General features: G+C 40.5%; 2 protein-coding genes across 2 annotated transcripts in view; both read right to left on the bottom strand.

Annotated features, from left to right (window-relative positions):
• The window catches only part of LOC137256533 (RISC-loading complex subunit tarbp2-like), a 582,560-nt gene that overhangs the window by 277,152 nt on the left and 286,245 nt on the right, over nt 1–19,163 (bottom strand). The window lies entirely within an intron of this gene.
• LOC137256137 (tRNA-dihydrouridine(47) synthase [NAD(P)(+)]-like) lies at nt 2,099–19,153 on the bottom strand. Its single transcript, XM_067793840.1, has 12 exons — nt 18,890–19,153; nt 14,527–14,885; nt 13,583–14,351; nt 12,377–12,418; nt 11,452–11,604; nt 9,175–9,291; nt 7,991–8,167; nt 6,921–7,017; nt 5,538–5,616; nt 4,522–4,710; nt 3,498–3,626; nt 2,099–3,087 (listed from the first exon to the last, which is right to left on the bottom strand). The coding sequence occupies exons 2-12, from the start codon at nt 14,862–14,864 to the stop codon at nt 3,015–3,017; spliced, it is 2,163 nt and encodes a 720-aa protein (XP_067649941.1). The 5' UTR covers nt 14,865–14,885; nt 18,890–19,153; the 3' UTR covers nt 2,099–3,014.

Raw genomic sequence — 19,163 nt, 5'->3', positions numbered from 1 at the left:
AGTGCGGCGTAAAACAAAACTGACTCACTCACTCCTGTGTTAACTTCTATCGAGAGACGCAAGGAGTGAGATGCTGGGTTTCATGCTTCTTTTAGCACTAGTCCAACAATATAACGGCGAGCGATACCAAAATGGGGCTTCACACATTGTACTCATGTGAGGAATTGAACCCAGGTCTTCAGCATCACAAGCGAACGCTTTAACCGCTGGACTACCCCACCGCCCAGAAGGCACAAGGAATTGTCCTGTATTGTTTAAACACTCGAAAAGGTAATCCGTCACCGGTCATATAAACCCAGACTTATTCACTCAGATAGGTTTATCCTCTTGTATTATGCGTTCTATCGATGGGGTGAGGTGGTTGAAGCGTTCGCTTGTCATGCCGAAGAACTGGTTCGATGCCCTTCACGGGTATAACATGTGAAACCTGTTTCTGGTGTTCATCGAATGAAGTTGTTGGAATATTACTAAAAGCGGCGTAAAACTAAACTCACTCACTCACTTACTCAAGATCATTACATATGTAAGGCGACGTGCGTGTTAAAAAATATGTCAGTTTTATAAATGCTGCCCCTCTCAGATACTAATTACATTATTTCCAACTTCCATTACAAAACACGATATGTTAACAAGTATATTATTTGGCTTTAACAGTAATTCTGTTTACCGTTGGAATCACCGAGACATTCTTCTGACCCCGCCTGAACAGGCCTTTATACTGCCTCTCATGAAAAAAATAACAAGACCAGTATATCATTTGAATTTATGGTTAATTTGTACGATGTTGGAACAAGATGATTTGGAATTGTCAATGTATGTGTATGAGCAGAGACTCATTTCAACGTGAACAATGCCGTTCTCGTAAGAAACGACTAACGGGATCGGGTGGTCAGACTCGCCGACTTGGTTGACACGTCATCGGTTCAAAATCGATGCTCAGCTTATCTCGTCCAAACCCGATTATATACAGACCGCCTCCATACAGCTGGAATATTGTTGGGTGCGGCGTAAAACTAACTAATCAGTTAATTATCTTTTGTTGACATTTGAAGTATTTCTTGACAAGTCTTTCAGCGCGAATCCGAAAAGACGAGAAATCGACCACTTTAGAGATAAGTGAAAGAATTCTGTGACTCTCGACATGCTCCAAGACAAACATGCTTCCGTGCCTCAATGAAACAAAGAATATGATTAGGTAAAGGCAGACGTCCAGGAACTGGGTGTTGTTGCACAAAACAACCTTAGTGCTAGGCCTGCCTTGAAACTGCCTTACAGGTATGGGAGTTGCGGTCAGCTTTGAGCTAAGACCCCTTTGTATAACGGCACCATGGGTTGATTAATGTCAGAAAGGGCGAAACATTGAAACATGCTGCAGAAGCCTAACTTTCACGTTCCCAAGACAATGAAGAGAATATTGTTTCACAATATGATTGTATTAAGAACCACTGCATTTGAACGCTGGGATTTGTTTCGAGTACTGCTGAGGGTGCCAGACATACTTCCGCATCTGATTTACTGATTTCTGCGGCGAGTTTAAATAGTTTTGGGTCAGGTTCTGAATTATTGCACGTACTGATAACTTTCCCCACAGTTATTACAGGGGAGAAACTTTGCCCACAATATTGAAGCTAAAACTCATCCACCTTAATACCCTGCTCACGAATATGTTGTTTTAAAAGAGCTCAAACATCAATTGCATTTCACCAAAGCTTTGCATTTTACTCATTTATATCATGCTGTATTATTATTGTGAGAAAAATTCCTCCCCTGTAAAAGTTCTTGTGGGGAAAGTTCCCGTGAGCAAAGTTCTGTGCAGCCCCCGATAGATAGAGAAAAAGTTAATCATTGGATACCCAGCTAATCATTGGATACCCATTCAAGGGACAATGGAAAATGGGCCTCACACATTGTACCCATGTGGTAAATCGAACCCGGGTCTTCGGCGTGACGAGCAAACGCTTTAAACGCTAGGCTACCCCATCGCCCCTAGCTAAACATTAAGCATATTCTCAAGGAAAGTGGTGACAGTTATGGACAACCAGTGATCAGATGGTTTTAGTCTCCTTCTCCGGTGTTAAGGTTAACACAAGAAACAAGATTTAGAAAACAGGATACATTTTATTATTCAAAACATGGCAAACATGTAGACTGGCTTATATTCGGAAGCGAGATGGCAACAGGTGAAAGTGATTTCAGTCGGAAATCACCTTGGGGGATGGGGGTCGTTATGCCCCAGCAGGGTACAGGATGGATTGACTTGCATTTGCATTTAAATTAGTGGATTTGCAGATAATTGCCATCCCTGGGTTCTGTGAAATCCACTGCCAAGATGTTCAGCTGTCTGATGAACCCATGATGTTCTGTGTTGAGGTTAAATCCTGGGACCACACGAGGCACCCCACATCTCAGTTCACCTAGCGAGGTGACACCCACATAATTTCCATCTTGATGATCCTGTCTGGAGTGGTTCACAAATATTCCGCCTATTTTATGTCTGGACAAGCTCGCTTCTTTTCGTATCTCATGTTTGCAGAGCTCTTTCTTCTGGGTCAAGTCTGGAGAACCTCACAAATTCTCTACTTATTTATTGTTGCATGGCTCTTATTTCTTTTCTCATGCCTGGTGAGGCTCACCATTATTGTTTTCTTATCTGGACAGTCTCACCACTTTCTCTAGCTCAAGCTTAGAGAGGCTTACTATTTTTTCCCTCAAGTCCCAGTCTCGAGAGGCTCAATATTTTTCTGAGCTTCTGTCTGGAGAGACCCACTTCTTTGCATCTACTTATCTCATATTCCTCTAAGTAGTTTATTTTGTCAAATACATGTATTCCATACTTTGTTCATTTTGTCCAGGAACTGTTGCAGAACTAGCCATCTATATTGGCCTTGACCTTTCTTCAGTGACTAGAAGTGAAAGATGAAACCTCACACTAATATTCAGGCGAATTCAGATTCTGGATTCTTTGTCCTCCATTCCAGTACCAGTATCTAAGCTTTCAGATGCAGATTGTGCTGTCACTGATATGAGTTGGCTCTGTGTTTTGGCAGAAAGCTGAAGTTAGCTGGTGTAGGGCCCAAGAGCATCTCGCTGCAAGACAGAAATACAATGCTATATGTAAGGAGGAAGAAATGAATGAATGTTGTTTTATGCTACAGTCAGTAACATTCCAGCTTTATCCTAACCATCTGTAATTATCAGGTCTAGGGAAGAAAAGTGGTTGATAGCATGACCAACCATCCATGTCATCGGTACACAATGATAACGAATGAAACTGGTCTTACACACACACTTTAAAGCATCCAGTGGTTGACAAACGAATGGTTAATATGAGTAAAGTGTCATGTAGTAACGCCTGAGAACTCAATATAATTGAATAGCCTCTTATGATAAGCAATATGAGTGCTTGTGAACCAGTCTTGTGTGAACTGAGCCCTTCAGCGTACACACTTTCAGTGTGCTTGAGTCCCCTGTTTCCATGGTTACACAACTTGACTGACCTGATCTTGATCCAATCGGCACAGTCTGGACTGGATAAGAGAGTTTCCAGGTCATTCCGACCTCTGTAGCAAGGGGGGCGTTCATTCACCTGCTGTGGGAGTCGCTCAAGGAGGCCAACAGGGATATATCTACAAGCAGCAAGGAATGATGGCTGAACACCACTTTATGAACAGACCAGAAAACAGAGGAATCGTAATGTTCTAAACAAAACGTATTCATATCTCTCAGGACATAGACACAGATCTTACATAAATAGGCAAAAACAAACCCCATGTATACAATTTTGTTAAAATATAATAAATCTAGTACATACGTAAGCAGATTTATAACACAGATGAACAAATGCTTCATTGGATGAATCAGTGCATCTGCCTGAGTGCGTCAATACTACAGTTGTAATGATGCATTAAACTGTCAACAGTTGAGTCTCCAATAGCAATTAGTTTATGGTAGGAACAAAAAACTATTGATGCATCAATAATATGTGTGACTTGATATTTTAGTAATTGACTTCAGTTGATAAATGCCAAGAGCAAGATACAGAATGACTGTGAGCAGATTTGGAGGTTCGTGGAGTTTGTTTTAACTGTTCCCTCAATCTGGGTTTCAAGTTTCTTGTCATTAAAACTGACCTAAACTACTTCAGCTTGTTTTTATTTCATATAAAAACTATACATTCATTTGGAAAATGACTTCAAATGAGACAATTCAAGGAGAAAAAAAACTACAGCAAATTGTATTGCAATAGTTGGTCACAATAAACTAATGCTATCATAATATTATGTTACAATAGGCTATCGTTATAGTTTTTTCCCCAATGACAGAAATCCTTAGTCAATACAGCAGAAGGATCATATAAGCAAAGTAATATTAAGATTATATGAATGTCTAATCAGCACTAGTTAAGACAGACAACATGCCATGCTTTCAGCCTTGATGTGGTGAACATGTAACATGTATGGACAATAAATGGACACATTGCCATGACATCAACTCAAGGTCATGCTGGTCTTTGGACAATACCTGTATGAGAAAGACAGCTGTTCCAAAAGAAACTTCCTGACAGTTTCAACTCCTTGCTGATCGGACCCCCAGTGCTCCAAGCCATAGTTGACAAAATCCTTGAGAATGTCCAACCTCTCTGTTGCAGCAATATCCCAGTGGCGACGCTCCTTGATCTCAGTGAAGATCCACGGTTTGATCAGCGCTCCCCTGCCAATGGCAAGAAAGCAAGCACAAATGTCATGTTATTTTCACATAGATAGTGAATACTGGATGGATGAAAGGAATGCAGATCTGAAGTTTAAACATTTTCAGTTTCACTTAACCAGGAGCAAAATGTAAATTGAGCTTTCTATTGACTGCAAAGTAATGCATATGTCAAAGGCTGTCTCCGAACACCAAACAATACCTTTGATCTTAATCTAAGGGATAATATTCAAATTTCTGACAAGTTTGCTTGATGTTAAGATTATAATCAAAATACAGTTCCACATCTCAATATTTTCAGAGGTTTTGTAAACACTGGATTATCAGATAAAATAAAAAAGAAAAGCAGGAATGTTAAACAATTTAAAAGGGTTTGATAAGCAGAGTTGTGTCCCTTCGACTAGCCAGAAACCTAGAATGGGTTCCAATTTGACATCTGTTTTGTTATCTAAGATCTGCAGGAGGCCTCTAATATCATTGATTGGTTGGCTGGTTGGTTGGTTGGTTGGTTGACTGGTTGACTGATTGACTGATTGCTATTTAATGCCACTCTTATATGGCAGCACTTTGTAAATTTGTAAATAATCAAATCTGGGCAAGAAAATCCAGTATTCAACATCATGAGCATCCATGTAAGCAACTGGGATATGATGACATTTGTCAACCAAGTCAACAAACCTTACTACATGATCCTGTCAACATGGTTAATGCCTCTTATAACAAGCACAGGTTGTTAAGACCAGTTCTAACCTGGACCTTCACGGTTTCTTTCAATACTAGTATTAAGCAGACAGGTGTAATAATACTGAAATACGGTGTACTCCTCTCACCTAGCTATCATGATGCCCCCAACAGCTGTGGTGTCCAAATGATGGTAGTATTCCTCATAGGACAAGACGTCTCCATTGCCTACAACACAACCATTTCAATAACACTGACTGCACAGAAAGATGCTTCTGGATGAGGTGGGCAGACTCAGTCACTCATGTCACAATGACTATCCAGATGTGAGTATTGATGACGGCTGTATCCAATACTGTATGCAGGAGTGAGTGAGTGAGTTTATTTTTACACTGCACTCAGCAATATTCCAGCTATATGGCTGAGATCTGTAAATAATCGAGTCTGTACCAGACAGCAGGAGATCAATCTGCGCAATTGGGAACCGATGCCATGTGTCAACCAAGTCAGTGAGCCGGACTACCCGATCCCGTTAGTCGCCTCATACAACAACCAGATTCACCTTCCGTGGCAAGCATGGGTTGCTGAGGACCTATTCTACCCTGGATTTTCACAGGTCCATTACTGTATGCACTGATGCTGAGGACATCAATGACGACGGTCAAGGCTTGATTATTTAAATCATAAAGCTGGAACATTGCTGACAATTTCCATCTCCACTCCTTCGGACATGTACAAGATGTGATGGAGAGATACATAGGATACTAAATGACCTTCTGTGTAATGCCACTTTTATTAAACAAGTTAATGATTTGGTATCAAACGAGCGGAATCAACTTTGATACTAAATCTTTAACACGTTTAATAAAAACGGTATTTCACGGATGCGAGTTTACCATTCTGTTTATTACTCGCCAACATAAATTGACAGAGACTGCGATGAAATTGCTTAGCGCATGAGGACTCTCAGGTATCCGGGTGTCAAGCAAGGTCTAGTAAAATTGCAACAGCGACATTAGCATTGTGACATCACAACTTTGAACCATTTTGATATCAAGCGGTATTACACTACTGTAATATTGTCATAAATATATTACACAGCAGTATCTTCAACAGGCGAGTAATAATTCCTTGTATGGCAGTTTAAGGTCTGCTGCATGGGTGTGTTACAGGGTCAGTAGTGAGTCTTACATACAAAACATCTATATAAGAGAGAGTAAGTGGGTTTAACACCACTTTTAGCAATATTCCAGCAATATCATGGCGGGGAAAACAGAAATGGGCTTCACACATGCTACCCTTGTGGGAAATCAAACCTGGATCTTCAACGTGACGAGAGAACATTCTAACCTACCTATCCCACAGCCTCCTAGTGCCAGAAAGTTCTTCTCCCTGGCAGGTTTGGGTATGATCAGCCTGACTGTATGTCATCATGCCCAAACAAGTTAAGTTGTTGTTCATGATATCCACCACTAGCTGAGAATTTCCAGGTCAATGTGACCCTGAAGCAACAACTTCCACACAAAACTCACCAAACACAGGCATAGGCGCTGCCAGTTGGGCACAGCGATTGATGTAGTCCCAGTCAGCTAGACGAGTGTAGCGTTGTTCCCGTGATCGTCCATGAAGCTAGATAAAGGACAGTGTTGTTTCCATCATATATGAGCCAATATACGTAAGACATTACGTTAGTGCTTTATTTTGAGAAACATGTATCAAACATTAAAATCAGGTTTACTTTTACTATAGTGATTTGTTTGATGGATATTTTATGTGTGTTTCAATAACAATACAGTCCACTTCAGCCAGTTTCCTTTGGAATCAAAACCTCATGCATAGATCATCAAGAAGGGTCTCAGTTTAATTGACTTTTTAATAGTTTCTCAAAGCATATAAATATTAATGGGGCATTTGAACTTGAAATAAAGAGTAAGTTCAATTTTACCCCACTTTTAGCAATATTCCTGTAATGTCAGCTATATCATATGTGGATAAAACTGATTCTTTGGTTGCAAACACAACATATGGTCTGCCAAAACAAATTAATAATTTCAGATACAAGCAATTAACACACCCATACACTTTAGGACATATTCATGGACACAAATAAAAAAACACAGGAATAACAAGTGTTCCTTTCTTTATTTCCAGAATTTCCCCCACAGTGAAATGCATACACTAGAATAATACATACAGAATACATGCATACAGAAGAATAAAATACACTTGGACTTTCATGTGTTCCCTTATTTGCTTCCATGAGTATATTTCATTTTGAACTGACACCATACACAAGTTTGAATACACAAGTCTAATCCTAGAACTTATGAGAAGCATGTCACTTCCATTACAGGAAAACAGAGTCAGAGGTAGTATTGCTTCAAACAAGGTATTATGAACATTGTTCATAGTTTAACACTGCACTCTACACCTATTTGAAAGTGGTCTGTAAATAAGAAAGCCTGGACCAGACATTCCAGTGCTTAGCATTTTGAGTACTGATCAACACACTTGTCATACAAAAAATTACTCACAGAGACAATATAAATTATCAGCTTATGCTATATGGTAAAAGGACGATTGAGAAAAAAGAGTTACTGACCGTGACTTCAGACACACCCCAGTCTCGTAGTTTAGGAATAAGGGTGTGTGCAATGTCCTTGTCTGACGAGATGCCTGTCCGCATCTTGAGGGTGAGGGGAACGTCCAGCACCGTCGTCATGCTCTTCACAATCTGCTCCAGCTTGTTTGGCTTGGACATCAACGCTGCCCCTTCTCCCTAGACAACAGTGATGATGGGCAGTGAGTGAAGGTGGGTGGTGAGTTGGGGTGAGTGAGTGATGAGTGGGTGGTAAGACAGGGAGAGTGAGTCAAGGTGGGTGAGTGAATTGTAGGTAGTCAGGGTGGGTGAGTGAATTGTAGGTAGTCAGGGTGGGAGAATGATGGGTAGGTAGTCAGGGTGGGGGAATGATGGGTAAGTAGTTGGGTGGGCGGGTGATGGGTAGGTAGTTGGGTGAGTGAGTGATGGGTAGGTAGTCAGGGTGGGTAAGTGATGGGTGGGTAGTTAGGGTGGGTGAGTGATGGGAAGGTAGTTAGGTAGGGTGAGTGATGGGTAGGTAGTCAGGATGGGTGAGTAAATGATTAAGTGATGATTGGGTGAGTGAAGGGTGCATGAGCAGTCAAGTCAAGCTGGGTAGGTGAGAGTGATAGGTGGTTTAGTAGTCGGGGTGGATGAGTGAGCAGTAGGTGGGTAGGTGAGTGATAGAGTGATGGGTTGAGTGAGTGCGTGAACAAATGATGGGTGGGTGAGTGAGTGATGTGTAGGCAGTCAGGGTGGATGTGTGAGTAATGTGGATGAGTGACTGGTTGAGTGAGTGATGGATGTGTGTAGTCAAGGAGGGTGAATGACTGGTGGGAGGAGTGAGTGATTGATGGGTGAGTTATTGATGGGAGGGTAGACGGGGTGGATAAGTGAGTGAAGGGTGGATGGGTGAGAGACATGGGCAATTAAGTGATGGGTTGGCGAGTTGAGGTGGGCAAGTGAGTGATGGATGGGTGGGTGAGGTCGAGGTGAACGTGTGATGATTGGTTGGTGGATGAGTCAGATGGGCGAGTGAGTGATTGGTGGGTGGCTGAGTGAGCAAGTGATGGGTAGGTGGTGCGATGAGTTTGGTGAGTGGGAGGTATTTATGTCAATCTAAACAAGACATTTTGTTTCTGTATTCTTCACAGCTTCATCAACATACACATAACAATCTGTCTCTTCCCAAGGATGTTCACACTTACTCTTTTATACACCATATCAATGGGGCAGCCACAGTTAATGTCCACAAAATCGATGGTGGTGACCTCGGTCAGCAGCTGGGCACAGCGGGTCATGGTGTCGGGGTAGGAACCACACACCTGCAACAACAAAAACACTAAAAGCTGTCACAGGAAACATGTGGGTTAAGCAACTCCTTGAAACAATTTGTCAGTGTACTATCATCCATTTATACTTGATAAAATTCTTGGAACTTACAAACCAAAATAAGTGAAGGACAAACTGATTCTATATGAGTGGGAATCTCACTTTGAGTGGTATATTTGACTAATACTGAAAGGATTAATTGGTCATGGCAGGACAGAGTATACTTTAAGAATATCCTAAGAACTAGTCTGTAAAGGCAGTGAGTGAGTTTGGTTTTATGCCGTTTTTAAGAATCTTCCAGTAATATCACAGGGGGGACACTGGAAATGAGCTTCACACATTGTACCTGTAACAGCAAGACAGACAGACTCTAGAAATAAAAACATCAGTTGGTTCTAAAGTTATTTTGTGTTGTATTGACATGTTTATCACGTTCACATGACTCATTACAAAAGTGTATCAGCTACCTGCAAATCCCCCAGCTATTAACTGCAGACTAATCAATATTTCAAATAATAAAAGTTAAATTTTAGTTGTATCCTGTCAGATGGTAAATTATCAAATCTGGATAAGGAAAAGGTGTGAACATGCCATGCCAGCCAAATGATTACAGCAACCAGTGAACAAGTGGGCTGGTGAGTCAACAAATTTGATTTCTGGTCAAAGTGCACTGTTCTGCCATTATGATGGAAAGTCTTCCCTGTAACTGCACTTTGGAACCATAATCAGATGCACTGAAATGTAATTCCTGGTCAATAGCTGACAGAAACTAGTTCATATCAAAAGTTCAGGTCCATAGAAATAATGTTGATCTCATCAATACACAAATTCCAGACTGAAAGAATTCAAGGGTTACATGAATTCATTCTGACTTGATAATGGACATTCAGTAGTGACTTACAGAGCAAGGTTGTACACACGTTAGGGTTCTTGAGATGGATATTTCTGTGATGATTTAAGATAATGGGCATACACATTTACACAAAATTTACAAAAAGTTTCTTCATTATCCGTGCTTGTCCTCTGAAACCTCACACTTTAAAATACTATACTGAAGGAATCAAATAAGGGAACACCACTTCTCCTCAGTGTTCCTTTGTTTATTCTTATACCTCCTCCCAGAGTGATATTCAAAGCTGGTGATATAAACCAGAAAATATTAAAGGAATGCTTGCATTTTCCTGTGTTCCCTCATTCGCTTCTCTCAGCACACTAGACTGTTTCTAGATAGCATAACTTTATTCAGATTATTCAAACTGTGTCTTTTCATCATTCATCAAGCTAGCTTTAAATGAATATCTTCAATTTATTCAAAGAATGAAAATAATATGCGAAACAGAATTGATATCTGCAGAGGAAATGGATAGTTTCTGAAAATAAAGTCATTTCAGTGGCCATGTTGAGTTTTGTCACCACAAGAGAGCACTGAATACTACATCTGAATCAGAATAATATAGTATTATCACAATTAATTCTGAACAATATACTGATTACATAACACAGTGTTTCCTTTATCCAGTATATACCGGACTTTGATCAGCACAAAGTTAGAATGTACAGTAATTTCAAAGGCTGTCAGTCATCCTGAGCGGCAAATTTTTCAACACATTTTCTAATTGCCTCTGTCAGTTTTATTTCTCATCCACAAATATTATGTTTTCACAATGACATCAAGGTGTTGTCAAATAAAAAATAGCAGTATTGAAAAATAAAAGAAAACAAAAACAGGCTACAATTAGCAGCATTGACACACTGAGATAACTTCGACATTTCTGACTGGCTGATTAGGGTGAAGGTCTCGCACACAATCAAAAGGGTGACGACTTGACCGGGAAAAATTACAAATGACAGGTATTTGAAATGCTACCTAGTCACAATATCCAGTAGTAAAAAATGTGTTTGCTACGAGCAGGGTTTGGTATCATTTGCATTTATTGTAACAATGTAATGAACATGAAACACAATACACAGTAACTGAATTCCAACAATACTATAACATAGTATCTATAATAATATTCAAGGGTCTGGGAACCCCACTTTGTAGTCTAGGACCCCTTAAAATTAAGATTATGAGTCCTGGGGACCCTCAAACTCAAGACAAATCCCTGCCCTGCTACTCTCCCCGTTACCATGGTTACTACAACAGTACTCGCCTGAACACCAAATAGGTCTTCTGACCGATGTCGTTTGAGTAGCGCCCACTCAGACTGGTTGGCTTGGAGCAGCTTGGTTGCTACGGCCATCTCACTACAGGTGACGTCTGCACCAAATCCCTTGCATACACGTCGGAATGGCAGGTTGCCCACCTGGAGCACACAAACACGTACCTACACTATCCTTACATTCTGGCTGAATGATAACTGTCTGGAAATAATTGAGTTGGGAATCCAGTGACTGACTGCATGAGCATCAATATACACAACTGGGATATGATGTGTCATCCAACTGAGTGAGTCTGACCATCAGATCCTGTTAGCCTCCTCTTACAACAATAATTGGCTGTTGAAGCCCAGTTCAAACCCGGATTTTCATAGGTTTCCTTTGTGGGATATAGATCATGTTCCACAAAACACATAAGTGACATTCAGTGAACAGATTATTGATGAACCTTAGGCAACAAGCCTGCTTAAACTGCCTCTGATAACCCAGCATAAATGGGTACCCAATGGCATGAAGTCATGTGATTACAATGCACTAACGCCTAACAGGCAGCTTGGGATAACTGGGGTAATCACGATAATAACCACATTGTTGGGGTGCTTCGAACATGCACTGTACTTGGAGCAATGCGCATGATAAATGAACTGTTACTATCATTACTGTCTCCTAGTATACAATGGCTTCTACTTAGCAGCTGACAGAAAATACAAACACTTTTAGGGTTTCACGGGCAACAGCTTTTAGCTTGGCATATCTTTATATACACATACAACTGAGCATTTTGAGAGGTCCACATCAACTTTCATCACTAAGATATGCCTCACATCTACAAAAGGGAACATGTGTGAATGCTTAGAGAGCAAATAAAATTTGGACAAGCAGAAGGAAAAATATCAGTCTCCTGTGATTTCTACTTACAGTTGTCAGTGGAGCCAGGTATAGCTTGCCTCTCAGGTTTAACTGTCAACAAAACACAAATCATAAGCTGCACTCAACAATACACAAGATAGATGATTAGCATCCTGTAAACAAGTCTTAAGTCTTGACCAGGCAAGCCAATGATTAACAAAACTAGGAGTAATCTTTATTTTATCATGTCTATAATCAAGATAAGGCAACAGTCCTATAAAAAGTCAGGATCCAATACTGTTGGTATCATACAACAAGCAACTCAGCTTAAGACAAATAACTATGTGTACTTGGATTTCAGGAGAGGGTGGAAAACAATCTTATGTAACACCATAACAGTACAAATACTCTTCAAAAAAAGGTAAGGAAACCTAAACTTTGAAGTCTGTTAGCAAGAAAACCCATTGAGGAACGTTACAATGACATTCATCTTGTGTATACAGCATCATTTCGCATTATCACCACGTGCAAACACAATGCATAGGAAGCACATGCACAACGCGGGAGCCTCCTACACGAACATGGGTGTGTTTATGAATCTTGCCCTTTTTCAGGCAGGTCAATAAATCACTGTAGACAATTTTTTCATGGTTACAACTAAACTTCATAAGCCAGCAAATGTGACATACACATTTTCAATTGTTTTCCATTTTAACCATGGTCCCATACCACAAAGTGATCATAGTGCTACAACAATCATATTCTCATAAGTCTATGTTAAAGCATGGGAATGACAACAATCGTAGCGTTATGGTCACTTTCGGAACAGTGAATTAGGCCATTCTTATGATCTCATGAAAATAACCATAGTTACTGCTAAGTCCTATATCAAGAAGATCATTACCAAATTTGAAAAATATCTCCTTCCACGCTGGATAAGTATCATTCAGTATGAACAAACAATAAATGAAACCTGGCTCATGTCAGCAGCTCATGCTAATCTCTAATAGTGAGTGAATGAGTTGGGTTTTACACCTCTTTTAGCAATGTTCAAGCAATATCAGAGCTGGGAACACCAGAAATGGGCTTCCCACGTTGTAAACATGTTATAAATAGAACCCTTGTCTTTGGTGTGACAAGCCAACACTTTAATCACTGGGCTACCCCACTGCCCTTAATCTCTGATAATCACCACCATTAAAACCATTATGTCCATAGCTCACCTTACAATTTATCAAATATCATCAAAATAAAAAACTTCAAAATGTGTCCTACCTTTTTCTTCTCCATCGGACGAAGCTTTATCAGATCTTCATCAGTCACACAGCCCGAATGCTGCTGACCCGTTTCTGGATGACCTTCATCCCCTGAACTAATTGTCCCCACCCCATCACTTTGGCCAGCCTCTCGCTCTCTCCCCAACCCTACTCCGGAGGTAACACCATCAACACTGGAACTCTCTGATGTTTCACAGGAAGTGTTGGAGTCTAACGTTTTACCATTCTCCTCTACGTTATCTCCATGGTTATGTCTCTGTTCATTGGCTGCCTTTCTATTATTATACCATGCCTGAACCTTCTTAACATTTCCATTGGCTGTACTAAAATCATACTTCCTTTTCCATAGAAGCTTCTGTACATCTTTCTCAAGGAAGTTAATAGTCAATGGATGTTTCATGAATTTGTCATGCAGTTCCTTGTTCACAATGTTCTTAAAGTTAGAATCGATGTGCTTACTGCCATATCTACACGCTATACTTTGTGAGCATCGTCCATAGTTTTCAAATACATAGCATGTGTCACCAATGTCGGCAGGCTTATTAGCCATAAACTTGACCACATCATGGCAGAATTTGCAGGAAGTTCCATAAAAACAGTTTCGTTCCATGATAATGGAGGGACAGAGTTTTTCTGCAGCAGGGGGACCTCGGTCGACAGGTCGGTTCCGGTTTCGGCCAGTTGTCTTCTGTTTCTTTAAGGGTGGTTCGGATTCCTTCTGTTGTACCTTTTGCGATGCCTTCTGGCTTTCTCTCGGCAGAATGTACCTAAAAGGAAGTAAACATTTATAGTAATAATTCCATCAAAGACATGCAACTACAGGATTTCACAACACAGGCATGAGTGAGTGAGTTTCACTCATTTTTTAGCAATATTCCAGCAATATGACAACCGGGAACAAGAGAAATGGGCGAAAAACGAAAAACAATTAAGATTCCTTACTGTGGCTTTATCCAGGCCATGTTTGGCTTGCGGAAGTTCAACTGTATTTGTTCTTCAGAGAGTTGAACATGCACATCACTGACACTATCCTCATCTTCTAATGGTCGCTTTATGGTCGTTGCAGTACTTTCAGGTCTAACATTGTCTCCGAGTTTCTTGATGTTACCAGTGTCTACCTGTTTCTCGATGTTATCAGTGTCTACCCGTTTCTCGGTGTTACCAGTGTCTATCAGTTTCTCTGTGTTTCCAATGTCTATCAGTTTCTCGGTGTTACCAGAGTCTGACACTTTCTCAGTTCCAGCTGGGTAACAAGAATCAATCAAATTCTCCTCTTCCATGCTTACACGTGTGCAAGTTTTCTGAAACATAAACACAATAAATTCAAATGATGTTAAAATCTTTAACTGAAACACTGTTCACAGTGAAGTGGAGTTCTCTTCCACATACAAATTACAAGAGTGAGTGAGTGAGTTTTGTTTTGTTATATGTCGCCTTTTGCAACATTCCAGCAATGTCAGAGTGGGGGAATCCAGATATGGGCTTCACACACTGTGCCCAAGTGGGGAATTGAACCTGAGTCTTCCACATGACAAGCAAATGCTTTAACCACTGGGCAACCCCACCACCCCAACTAATTACTGATTACTGGATCTATTGTTGTCTCAGAAACTTACTTTCTCAAGACAATGTTCACCAGGGAAGGAGCGAAATGGGAACATGCTGCGTTACTTGCTGACAGGAAAAGAGTTCCTTCCTTTCCCCCATATTCTTTCTTCCACAGATTAACAGCGGTAACACAAAGTGGTTCAACCCCCATATACTGTACTTAATTTAAGGTAAACTGCACTTTACTGGTCCCCGGCAGAGTACGTGACAGACATGCACAGAAGCTATATTTACATCAAATCATGCACTAACGCCAACGCCATTTTTTGTTCACTCCGGCAAATAACTATCGCTGTTTTATGCACTTGTTTCACCTATTAAATTACCCTTGGATACTAATTGAGAATCTGCTCTAGGCCTTCATTCCTCAACATTATTTTAGGGTTAGTATTATGTTATAGTATTGTCAATTGCAGTGTTTATTCAATTTTCAAGATCATGATTCCATACAAATTTCCCAGTACTAATGTATCACTTTGTTGAAATCTCATATTTCAGCCCTAAGTAGTTAGAATGGGGGGTTTTCGCGGGGCAGGTGCCCCTTACATTACTTTTACATCTTATTTATCATTTCCTTTCCATTGCTAATAAACGAAAAAAGGTAAGTTTATCTGATTTCTAATAGCAAAAAGCTTCACCTACCTTACATGAACAAATCTCTGCTTACATTAAATTCATCCACATCTTGTACATTATTTGCCTTATTTTCAATTTCAATCATTTTAAAGTACTCATGGGGTTTTGGGGGGTCACACACACATACATAAGAAATGTAACAAAAGGACAACGTAAATATTTCTTCCTCACGATGTACTCCACAAAATAACTATCATACAATCCTTTCACTGTTCCATACCTGGACAGCCACACTTTCACTGCTCTCCATGTACTCTCAATTTTACTAGTGCACTCACCATTCTCGACATTCACAAATTCCTTACCGTGATTTATTGTCACATGCTCATATCCCATCTCATTCAGTCTTGCATACGCCTTCCAACAATCTGAATGAATTACTGATCCTGGTCCCACCCTCTTTCTCAGCACACTCAAAAGAGTATCCGCATCACGCTTCCCCACAACTTCCAAAAACATCCTGAACCTTTCGTTCTTTCTACCCCCATACATACACTCACCATCCACTTGCCTTCCTTGGTGAAGCTTGCGCTTCCCAGTCTCAGTAAGCTTAGTCTCAGTGTTATTCATTACACTCCACCACTGAGTCTAACAAACCCTAGTAGGTCACGTCAGATAAACTTTGAGCGACCTATGACTGTCCAATCAAATGTGAGATGGCTACAGTCCGTTTGATTCCATTTGAGACCAATGAATTGCTCACTAACAGAAAATCTAATAACTGCAACAAAACCAGAATTTGCACAGCCACATGAAATCGACAGACCAACTCTGATGATGTGTCTCATAATTTGGGACACATGAACAAAAACTTTGTTTAACAAACAATCATTATTTTCTTGTCACCTTCCGCTATTTTGTATGACGGGGGCACTTGCTGGTAGAACAGCCATGTAATCAATAAGCGTGTGTTGTGAGGATGGGTCATCTCAAAAGCCATTATCTGGTTACCCCTTGAGATGTTCAATGGGAGTCAAATGGAATCAAACACACTGTAAATAGATTTAACCAATCAGACAACAGCTACTATTTAGGGATCAGAGGGAATTACAAAATATTCAGGTCACTGGCACAGATCTCTCCACAAACAAAACTCTGCATATAACAAGTTATTTGACCTTCAGTATATATGCTTTTGGGTTTCTGTTCACATGGTTACTACTAGCTAATATTTCTACTAGATGACATCCGTGAAAATTGCCAAAAACACTATTTTCAGCGACTGTTTACTCATCGTTGTCATGGTTGTAACGTTTACCTGGACTGCTGCACTTCCCAAACTTACTCTCATCAATCTTCACTTCAATTCCTGTCCTGGCCCACCTATCATCTCCTCTACCATTACAAACAAACACACATCTCTGCAATAATTAAACCAGTCAACCAAAGTGTGATCAGAACACAGTCGCAACTGTACTTGATAAACCCAATAAAACGGACAAATGAGACTTAAAACACCAAGAATCACGCCTTGCTACAATTTTATGGTTGCATTTCTTATTTGAGCAACGCCACACATAACCCTCACTCCGACTCGAATCCTTGAATTTTCCCATACTCCCTCTTTCACACTTCACACGCTCCCACTAAAATCTCCAATCAAACCAAACGATTCCAATCAATCCATCAACTTTTTCTCACCTCTACACAACTCATACAGATCGTCATACACCATTCTCCTACCAGCCATTGCTAAGCAAGTGAAATCAACAATGTTGAAATCAAGGGACAAGCAAAATTACAACTCACAAACTATGCACATTAAAGCTGTGGCATTCATAGTAACCCACTACCTAATTTAGAACATTGACATGTGCATCCAGATTTGACCAATCAGAGAAAAGGAATGTCATGGGGATTTCCCTTTGATAACTAACAATTGGAATGATGTTTAGGAGCATTACTAAAATTCGTGCTTAAAAAGTCTCGTCTTTCAGACGAAGTTATAAAATAAAGGTTTGCCAGTAAAATGAAAATTACCTCTAAATCCATCTAAAATGCTTCCTAACAGAGATCAGCCTGCTCTTGCATGCTTTTCTTACATATAAGACATGAAGCGCATGTCGCTTACTGCCGAAGAAGCTCAAGCCGAAGGCATGAGCTTGTACTATAGAATACATTCCGACCTGTGAAGATCCCGGGGTAGAAAAGGCCTTCAGCAACCAGTGCTTTCCATAAAGGTAAGAGGCGACTAACGGGATCGGGTGGTCGGGCTCGCTGACTTGGTTGACAAATGTCATCGGTTCCCAATTGCGCAGATCGATGCGCATGTTGTTGAGTGAGTGAGTGAGGTTAGTTTTACGCCACACTCAAAAATATTCCAGGTATATGGCGGCGGTCTGTAAATAATTGAGTCTGGACCAGACAATCCGGTGATCAACAACTTGAGCATCGATCTGCGCAATTGGGAACCGATGACATGTGTCAACCAAGTCAGCGAGCCTGACCACCCGATCCCGTAAGTCGCCTCTTACGACAAGCTTAGTCACCCTTTATGGCAAACATGGGTTGCTGAAGGCCTATTCTACCCCGGGGCCTTCACGGGTATTGATCACCGGATTGTCTGGTCCAGACTCGATTATTCACAGACCACCGCCATGTAGCTGGAATATTGCTGAGTGTGGCGTAAAACTAAACTCACTCACTCATAGAATATATTTCTGCTTCCAGGTGCCTGAAGGCAGGGACCGGTGAAGTGCAGGTGTCCTGACTTTTAGCTATATTTGTGAGTCCTTTGGCAATTGTTGTGTTAGACTTTGTTAACAATTCTAGTATATGTCAATTTGTAAGTATTATTTGGGATGGGGGAACGGGAGGAACTCTTAGCAGAATGATTACTGCTTCTCCACTCTCTGGGCAATGGTGATCCCACTGAGTGTGATATGAGTTAACAGTAACAGTAACACAACACACTTGCATTCGAAATCACGAATGTGTTCAGTTAGCACACTGTGACAATCCTGAAGCATAGCATGTCAAGTGTTGAAACTATGTGGCTGACACCGTGACAACCTCCATACATTGCTAGAGATTATTTTATACAGTTGGAAACATTACTTACTTTAGTTCACAACCCTCTTTTGAACCATCTGTGATGAAAGACCTGTGCAACGAAACATGCTGTTACCCTAAAGCGTCGTGCATCCTTTTTTACGACAATTATTTTCTGTCCAGAACTTTGAATTTATAATTTTGCTTTCTTTCGAAAGAAATTTCGTGGGACCAAATCAAAACAATAAAATCGGCCTGATTTGGCTTTATTGCACGTTATTGTCGTGTCGACGTTTTCGTGGGGTCAGCAATAAACTAGTCACACTGTTGGTTCGCGCAGCAAA

The sequence above is a fragment of the Haliotis asinina genome, chromosome 11 (assembly GCF_037392515.1).
Source record: "Haliotis asinina isolate JCU_RB_2024 chromosome 11, JCU_Hal_asi_v2, whole genome shotgun sequence".
Lineage (NCBI taxonomy): Eukaryota > Metazoa > Mollusca > Gastropoda > Lepetellida > Haliotidae > Haliotis > Haliotis asinina.
This window is presented reverse-complemented; position numbering and strand designations above follow the sequence as displayed.